Below are 9816 nucleotides of genomic sequence, written 5' to 3' on the forward strand. Positions count from 1 at the left end.
CTTGTCCCTTAGATGTAGGTGGACTGCTGAGTCCTGACCTGAGGAGCTGGCTCTGCTGTGCTGTGCCATGCATTTGTGAGGGGGTTGTTTATTTCCCCAGTGCACAGGTCTGTGCATTCCTCAACTGCATATACTACATTTCTCTGCCTATGTCTGGGTGTTTTCTCTTTGGGATGGACCAGTTTCTGCCTCAGAGTGTTGGTAGGCTTGAAATGTACTGGGATGTGGTGTCTGTTTTTCAGATATTCCAGCACATAAGGGATGACAGCGTTGTTCCGTTGATCCTTCTTTTCCTCCCTTTCTGTTCTGTTTCTCCTTTTTGTGGTTTTGACAAAGGCCCAGTTGGGATAACCATACTTTAAATGCTTTTTTGACGTGTTTGTTCCTTCTCTTTACCATCTGACCTTGTGGGCACAGACTTAGCCCGATGGTGCAGGGTTCTAAAAAAAAAAACAGCTTATGCTCCAGTGGGTGGTGTGAGTCAAATTGTAAATATTGATCTGTGTTTGTAGGTTTTCTATATACCTCAATGTTGAGGCTTCCATCACCTTCAATATTCACTGCACAGTCCAAGAAGCCCTAACTTTTTCTAACATTAAATTCTGATTTATTTCATAAATTCTGACTTTAAAAAAACACTGTCAGATACAGCATGTTGATAATGTAAAATATTTGTTGATTTCACCATTACAGTTTTCTTTTAATGGATTGATGCTACTACAGAGTTTCTTTGTTAGTAAGTTGATAAAACAATTCAAAACAATTGAGGTCAATAAAAACTTTTGGCTTATTTCCTCCTCATGACCTCCTCCATGAGATGGGACACAGAGGAGTCATCAGAAAGAATATTCTGATAAAGTGATAAAATTATGTCAAAGAAACCCAAAGACTTTACAGTGAATCCTAAGTTTTTTGGGGCCCTGTGGATCTGAATGTCCTGGGCAGTTCCCAACTGTTCCTAAATAAAAATCCAGCCCTGACTTAAAGGTTCAGTGTGTAGAATTTAGTGACATCTAGTGGTGAAGTTGCATGTTGCAGCTGAATACCCCTCACCCCTCCCCTTCCTAACATGAAAGAGAACCTGTGGCAGCCTTCAGTTGTCACAAAAACTGTGGAGAGGACCTGCTCCTAATGTACAAAGTTTTTAAATATAAAAGGTCTATTCTAGGGTAAAGAAAACATTTTTTTTACAATTTAGATGATTAGACACTAGTAAAAAGATCACTACGATTATTTTATATTTAGTTTCTGCCAAAAGATCCCTTTCAACTAAATCTTACACACTGGACCTTTAAATTCTTAAGAGTCTGCAGATACAGCCCCTTTTTATTGGATCATAAACCATACTTTAAACACATCACACGTATTAAACATTTATTACCATTTCAAAGGAATGCTTACTTTACACAGATGCGTCGATTTCCATAGGAGAAATGCAAATTTAGAAAGAATGCATACAGAGGGTGTCATCTATAACCCAGGAAAATGATGAATCTATAGTCTGGTTTAAATTTTAGAGCCTTAGATTAATTTACGCAAAATTTTCTTACAAGTAAAAATGTCAAAATATTGTATTTTGTGTATGTGTGTGAGAGGGACACAGGCATCTCAGCAGATGTCTTACGCTGTAACAGTGGGGGTGTACTGCAACACTAGTCTGTCGTACTCGTTCTCCTGCAGAAAAACAAAGAGCAGAAAAAATTGTTGGACACCAGGGAAAACATTTGACCGTAGCAACAGCTGTGCATCGCATGGTTTGTTTGGTGATGCTATAACCCACTTCAGCATGTTTATGTACATCTGCAGACTTGTGTGTGACTATGTGTAGTAAAGGCTAAAGATTCAGAGTTTAACGCTCTCGTTGGCTTTGCTCCAAGGTTACCTGCTCCCCGACTATCAAAACAACTAAGCCAGGTGATAAAGTCATCAGAGTAAAGGTTATAAAGGCTTGTCAACGAATGTCAGTGATGTTTACTCTTTCCTGATTTTCTCCTCATGTGTTGATATTGTATCAATAACCAATCCTATTACAAAAGTTCAAAAGCAATCAGTATAGTACTGCTGGACAGTTGGCAATTTCAGCCAAACAAAGAACAATGAGTTACACATTCTGACGCAAGCAAGTTACCTTGGCTAAATATTCCTTGAGGAATGGATGAGCTCTGTGTGCATCTTTCAGCTGAGAGAGGTACCGATTGGTTACCTGAGGACAGAAGTAAACGGATCACTTTAAAATATAAAATGACAGCAGTGTATAACAGTGAAAACACTACCTAAACACAGTTTTAAAGTTTTAACAGTAGAACAAAATAAAGGTTATGAAGGCTTTCCAAATAAAAATATTTTTCAGGTGCTGAAAACACACAGTGAAAATGTAAGGTTTATTTGTGTCTGTACACAGTTAATTGTCAATTAAATATGATCAAACACAGCTTAATTCTTTGTGAAGATTCTCAGTTATTCCAGATCAAAATCTATCTGAGAAAAGATGAATCAAGGGTAACTGGACTTGGTTTTAAATACTTGAAGATGTTTCATGACCTATTAAGAGAAGTCTTCAGTACTGACTGATTCCTGGGGATACACAAGTATTAAATCTCTCTGGGGTCATTTAAGCCACTTTGTTTTTTCATGCGATTCCAAAACAACAGCTGTTTACACTGAGCCTCAGGTGAACTCTAACAGCTGACATTACATCAGACAGTAGAACTAACGAATCCAGTGACATCAATGGACCAGTCAGACCTGAAGAAACCTCCTGAATGAGGTCGAAAATGGATTTACAAAAAGGTTGCCCTCAATTCAACTTTTCTTGGTTAACTAAGTGACCTGTGTCAAACTCTTGCTGAGGCCATGATGTACTTCAAATATTGCTGACCTGAATCTGCGGGTAAAAGATGTCACATGGGTTTGCCTTGTGTGGCTAACATTAGCAATGATAGCACCAGCGGGCCTCGTCCACATGCCTGAGCTGAATGTGGTCACACATTGCTCCAGCTGTTATCTGGCTGACAGCTGTGTACCATCTTTAAAGTAAAAGTAAACCTGTTTTTTTTCCATCAACTAATATCTGTACGACCAACTAGCAAAGACAGCAAAGGTTATTCGTTCTGATTTTGTAAATTTCCATTAATTCATCTGTGTTTGAAAGTGTCCAACTTGCTTAGTTTGTTAGATTAAATTAACAGTTCTTGAACCTCTACATTATTTCTCTTTAAAACTCCTCTCAAAGGTTATTGCCTTTTGAGGATGAGGCTTGTTAATGAAAAATTGTCCATATAATTCCAGTTAACCTTGAGGGAGATCTGCAAATCAGCGGTTATCACTGTTGGTAACATTTTCCACACCGCTTTTAGTCAGTGGACAGAATTATATTGCATTGCTATCAAGTCTATGATTATTGAGTCTTTATCTCATGAACTCTGAGTTCCAGGGTGTAAAACTCACACACAGCATTAAACTAGGAAATATGCCTAGAAGACACTTTCTATGATAGAAAACAAACAGTCAAGAAATTGCTTGCTTGAATGCATTTGCCTGGTTTAATCAAAGCGAAAACACAAAACTGCTGAGAGGTAAGTTTGCAGTCATATGCTCTATTGAACGAGGTTGAGCTTGTCCATAGGAAAGTGGAAATCTGAAGGCTGTCAAGACGGTGAGGTTGTTAGTGTGTGAGTCCAAAGTCTCACCTCAGGAGCTTTGCCCAGGTGCTGAGTCAGCACTATGAGGTTGATCAACGTCTCAGGGTGGCTGCTGTCCTATAAGTAGGAAACAGAAAGACAGAGATGACAAGTCAGTGAGATACTAAAGGTCAGTTTGTACTTCTGATGATAGAACTGATGCTGTAGGTACGATGAGGTGACTACACTACACCGCAGTCTAACGTGCACCTCAGAGAAATGTAACTGCTCGTCTCAACGCAAGTATAGAAAATTCAGCTTCCCTCTGCTTCAGTCAAATCAGTGGTCATACACACCATCTTCTCTGCTTTCTGTGTTGCAGTCATTTCAGTAAAAGTAATAACATTTATCAGCCCCAGCTCCAAAACGATTCAACTTAAGTTGCCATTGTTGGAATTTCACAAAAAAACTGACAGTGGAGTTGAAACCCCACTGGCAGACACAGACACAAGTATAAATGCTCACAGCAGCGAAGGTTCGATGCAGAAGAAAAATCTGCTCAATAGAGAATTTGGAGCAAGATGATGAAATGGAGAAGTACATTTATACAATACTGAAAACAGCTTAATTTCCTCTGTTATATGTGCAGCAGAGTGTGGTGCAGAAAGTCTTTGTGCAGTGATCCAATTCAACATTAACACTTGCCATGACAGAGAAGTGGAAGAGTTGCACCAAAAGTGTAGATTTCTGCATGTAAGTGTTCATTCATCAACATGAAATTACTTGTCTGGTTTAGCTCTGTAGAATGTGAGCTCCTACATCATTCATGTTCTGCATGCTTAGTTGGCAAGAGATAAAATCATTACTTTGTAATGGTTATTCCTTGTCTGAGCAGTTTATACTGAAGTATCACACAAAGCACCAAAAAACCTGGGGTCTCATATACCTCATAAAGCAGGATTACCAAGTTGTCACAGTTACCAGGATAACAAACATGGTGTATTTCATAAAAGCATTTCAGACGCTGAAAAAAGCTTCCCTTAAGATCACTTAAACAGCTGATTTAGTTTTAAGCCATTTCACAGTCCCCTCACTCACTGTCTGGCTAACTCAGGCCTCATATTAACAATAAACCTGTTGCAGAAAGCTGTAACATTTACAACCACAGAGCAGTGCATATCCACACACACACAAGTCAACCCTCATCCACTTATCAATAGAGCACAATAACTGTAGACTACAAAAGAGTGAGTGTGGAGCCATCTGCTGTTACAATGCAAGCAGTTGATTTTTTTTTTTTTTTTTTTGCCAAATTGAACATTATGTGGTTGAGGGAAGTTATTTCTGATTTCCATTTCTCAATGTCATTAGAAATACAAGCCTGGGGCACCCAATGTACTGCCCTTGGCTGATATTTCCAATAACAGTACATATACTGAGGCTTGAGTCCTCTGCAGCGGCCACAGATTGGGTTCCTCTGACCCAGCTCTCTGCTGAATGACTTCCCCGCTCTCTCTCCCCTTTTCACGTTTAGGTTCCTCCCTATTAATGAAGGCCATAGTGCCAAAAATATGATGATAATGATCATTAATTTCAAGTTGTGAAATCAAAAAGAGTGGATGTTTAGATTAGCTTGACACATACGAAAGTTGCAATTAAAGAATATCATCATATCAAAATGTCTGGATAAAAAACGTTCCATGTATAAACCATGTATTTACACCCCAGTGTGTTCAGTGTATTTGATAATGTGAGAGGACAATAACAAAGATTCATCTAACCTTGTCGAGGGCCTCCTGCAGCACTCCCTCTGCCTCCTCCCACTTATTCTGGGCCATGTAAGAGGCTGCCTGCCCGTTGAGCAGCAGCAGTGTGGATGAGTACTTGTCTGACATCTCCTGGAAAATGTAGTAGGCATCCTGCAGCTTCTCTCCACCCTTAAACAACAAGCAAAGGGCAATAAAGTGAAGGCAAGAAGAAATATAGTCTGTGTGTAGGTCAGTGGCCATGCTGAAAAGTTAATAACCTCTGGTGGTTGACTGTTTTTGTTCTGTTGTTTAATGGTGTCAGGTGGAGCCACTGCTTGGCAAGAAAAGTGAGCAATATACTGTATAATGTGATGAGCAGGAACTTCATTAAGTTGTATAGACAGAGTTGTTATGCAACCCACTATATTATGTACAGGAGTTGACAAATGATTAATTGTAGAGCTTTTAATTACGAATCAGTCGATATTATCCACTCACCACAGCAATATTAACCCAGGCTGTGGCCAGCTGGGTCAGAGTAGCATCTTCATCCAGCTCCTGCATCTTCTTCAGCTCTTTTCTGTCAATGAGGAAGAGAAGAGAGAAAAAAATGGTCATTATTAGAGGAACACTGCTCCAAATCAAAAATTAAGTATTTGCTTTTGTGGATATAGGTTCAGACCCAACCACACATAGTGTAGGTTTTAAGAGGTTTCACAATAAAGAATATGTCCACCTACGAAGGACAGCATTAGAGATGTGACTACCAAATGGATGGTATTAAGATTTCTCGAAATCACTGACCCAAAAGTTCAATAAAAATCTTCCAGTGCTTGCTTCCATACCTTGCAAGATCAACACGATCCAGACTCAGCAACACCTGAATGCTCATGGCCATGCTGAAAAATAAAAAAACAAATGGGTCGATTTGCTTAGTATCAGGCAAGTCGTCAAAGTTAAGAAACAGAGAGTAATGAGGAGCAGATGCAGTCACTGAATCTAGATTTACAAAATGATATGTATATTACGAGGAAAATTTGCAAAGATGGTTCATTTTCTGTGGGAAGAAAAACTTTCCTGACAGTGCTTTTGCTTTATTATTTTTGATAGATGAATAGAAGAACAATTTTTATTTTCTTTGCAGCTACATTTATTTGAGGTAAGTTATGTTCGTGACCTTGTTAAGTAAAATTGATCACTTCTTACCACTCCAGGCTTTCTCCTTGGTGCAGAGTCCGCAGAGCAGCGTCTGTGTTCATCTCATGGTAGTAAATGGATGCAGCCATGAGAAGGAAGGTCGTGTTGGCAGCATCCACACTCTTTGCCATCTTCTTGTCTAGATCAGCAACAATAGCATCCCTGCAAAAAATATTGCAGTAAATGGATTTAGACAATGAGTATCTAAAACACAAGAGAAAACTTCAATCACACAAAGGTAGAAGACATGGAAATAGCTAGAAATGCTGTTCAGTAATCTCTTCATTACATTGGGTGATATATTGAGCATTTAAACTTTGATTGTTTTCTTGCTAAGAAATGCTAAGAAAGTAACATCAGCAATTGTCACCCCCCAAGTCTGAAGATGTCTCCCACAGCTTCCGCATATACCTCTCCCTACTTGCATCACCCATTCTAACAGCACATCCATGAATGGCTAGGATTGCTGTCACTCTCTATGCAACATGTAGGTGTTTGCATCCTATTGGATACTGGTGAAATACGCAGAAGAGTTGAAGTTGTCTGGGGCATCTGAGGGTAAGCGTAGACACTACAATGCACTGTTGGTTGTTCCTGTACCTATAGCCTGAGCTTGTGTACTGCTTAGAGAAAAAACTGAATATTTGTGGAATTAGCCAGGCACTCTTCTCTTAATGGTGTACAGATATAATGTTATATACACTATATATACATACATATTCCATGTTACGTTTAACCCACGTTCAAAGGGTAAAACATTCAATTCCACAGTTCAATGTTCATTTTAGAATATCGGACTAGAAGGTCTTCTGCACAATTTAAGTTACCCACTACCAGTAGATGTTAGCAGGGGTTAGCGGTCAGCACCGGATGTTAGGGACATAACTTCAGTTTTGCACCTCAGCCTCATCCAGTGTTTTGGCCTTGCAATCAATGATACAGGCAAACCTGAGGGTTCACTGGGGCTAAAGGGAAATCTGACCAGCTACTGGTTTGTATGGCAGCACTTTGAAAGCACTGTGGCTGCATCAGTTGATGCTTGAGTCAGACACATTGAATATGATTGTCCCAGTAGTAGCTAAACCTGAGAATGGAAGTGTTGAGTTTGACCAGCATACAGTACAGCATGCTGACCAAGGTGTATGTTACGTTTTACCCACGTTGTTCAGCTCTACGTTCATGTAAACGTCAGATGGAGGCTCTTACCTTTTGCCTTCACTTGACAGATACTCAGCGAACATCTTGACAGCTTGGAGCTCAGGTGATGAGTTGCTCTTGATGTCATCCAGGACAACGGCGTACTTCCTCTACACAGATCACAACAGGTCAGGGTGAGGCCGTTCGGAATATATGATGGTGATAAATAAACAGTAACTCACAGCTGACGACATGAAACTCAGCTGAATGGATTCAACGCTCACCTGGGCGATGTATGCTCTGTACAAAAACATGTCCCGTTCAGTGTCCTTCTCTGGGGACGACGGCTGCAAAGACAAAACACACAAGCAGCAGCTAAATACACGTTTTGCTCCGGCGAGACAAAACATTAGCTAGAACAGTTAGCATTTTAGCTCGTAAGCGCAGGGTGGGCTGCTGTGAGCCAGAGAGGGACAACATGGACAAACCAGCTGTTGATATACGTCACCTACCTTCACCTTCTGAGCCTCGTTAATACACTGTTGATAACTACCGATGTAATAAGCGTTTTTCACATCGAAGAGCTCATCGACATCATTCTGTTGCGCCGCCATGTTGACAACACACAACTTCCTGACACGTAGTAAAAACACGTCACCTTCCTGCCTGGTACCGAGGATTGTGGGAGATGGAGTTCAACAATGTGCAAATCATTTTTAATAAATGTTTCCCTTGTCAGCAGAATGTTTATGTCCTCGACAGGTTCCTGTGTTTGTATCGTTGATAAGTGATTCAATAAAACATATTTTATAACATTATGATTTGTAGTTGATTGTGGGAAAAATCAACAATTACGTTATTTCAAATATATGATAAGGGTAGCATTGTTTTGTGACAAAAAACACAATTTAACAACTTAGATACAAGTAGTAATTTGTGATGTATACATGTGTTTGTTTCAGGACAGCTTGATAGCTAATATGAAAAATTAATGAATGTATATGTCTTCCTGTCTTTACACTGTATATAATGTACTTAAATTACATTCATATTTGTCTATATTTCTATATATTCTTTTATTTTAAGTATTGCATGTAACTTATCACATCTTTTTGACCCTTTCTGCTGCAGCACTAATAAAGGATTATCTTATCTTTAAAATAAATGTATATACAAAGACATTCTAATACTACTATACTGTTTTCTTCTCCCTGTGTTTCTGATCCAGGCATTCCGTTTTATTTTTCGCTTAAACTTACATTTTGCACATTGTATATCTCCATTAGTGAGACATCAGAGCAGACAAACATTATTCCACTAGAGGTCGCACCAGCTCCACTCGACCACTGCAGGTGCTTTAGGGTTAGCACGTTATTGGCACAGTGGTTTGTTTCTTATTATGATGACAGACTTCCAGAAACACAACACTTGTACTTACAGTACAAGACATACCTGCTGGTGTGCGTAGTGTGCGGCTCATTATCACTGCGAACCTGAGGTGTCACGGTTCAATCTGAATGATATCACTACTATACATGAACATCAGGTTCAAAACAACGATCATTTTGCAAGAAGGTTGTTTTGACCGCGGGAATTCCGGTGTCCTCATTAAACAGAGGAGGACAAACTTCCTCTCTCTTGAAAACATCCGCTGACAAAAGTCCCCCTCTCTTTGTGAAACACATACACACACACACACACACACACACACTTTTATATTAGTGAAGACACCCATTGACATATTACATTCCCTAGCCCTCACAAAGATAGAAGTACAAGTACACACACACTCTCTTACAAACGCACATACCCACAAACGTTCACACATACCCCCCTCTTTCTCACTCAATCACTCACTCACTCTCTCTCAATCACACACACACACCCACATACACCCTCTCTCACACACACACACACACACACTCTCTCTCATACACGCATACCCACAAAAACACACACTCACACACACCCATTAACACACACACAAACACACACACTCTCTCTCTCTCATACACGCATACCCACAAAAACGCCTACTCACACACCCTCTCTCACACACACGCACCCTTCTCTCTCACACACACACACACACTATTTCTCTCATACACATACAC

General features: G+C 39.8%; 1 protein-coding gene across 1 annotated transcript; it reads right to left on the bottom strand.

The window, feature by feature from the left end:
- Positions 1-1360: 1360 nt before the first annotated feature.
- Positions 1361-8380, bottom strand: cope (COPI coat complex subunit epsilon). Its single transcript, XM_020080413.2, has 10 exons — positions 8215-8380; positions 7987-8049; positions 7772-7872; positions 6575-6727; positions 6214-6267; positions 5867-5948; positions 5402-5557; positions 3690-3758; positions 2129-2203; positions 1361-1674 (listed from the first exon to the last, which is right to left on the bottom strand). Exons 1-10 carry the CDS (start codon positions 8314-8316, stop codon positions 1621-1623), a joined length of 909 nt encoding a protein of 302 aa, XP_019935972.1. The 5' UTR covers positions 8317-8380; the 3' UTR covers positions 1361-1620.
- Between the last annotated feature and the right edge of the window lie 1436 nt (positions 8381-9816).

The sequence above is a fragment of the Paralichthys olivaceus genome, chromosome 3, assembly GCF_024713975.1.
Source record: "Paralichthys olivaceus isolate ysfri-2021 chromosome 3, ASM2471397v2, whole genome shotgun sequence".
Taxonomy (NCBI): Eukaryota; Metazoa; Chordata; class Actinopteri; order Pleuronectiformes; family Paralichthyidae; genus Paralichthys; species Paralichthys olivaceus.

Coding starts and splice junctions, on each gene's coding strand:
- cope (XM_020080413.2), bottom strand. CDS start 8,316: ATGGCGGCGCAACAGAATGATGTCGATGAGCTCTTCGATGTGAAAAAC. Junction 5,949..6,213: donor GATCGTGTTGATCTTGCAAG/GTATGGAAGCAA, acceptor CCTCATTGACAG/AAAAGAGCTGAAGAAGATGC. Junction 1,675..2,128: donor TCAAGGAATATTTAGCCAAG/GTAACTTGCTTG, acceptor GTTTTTCTGCAG/GAGAACGAGTACGACAGACT.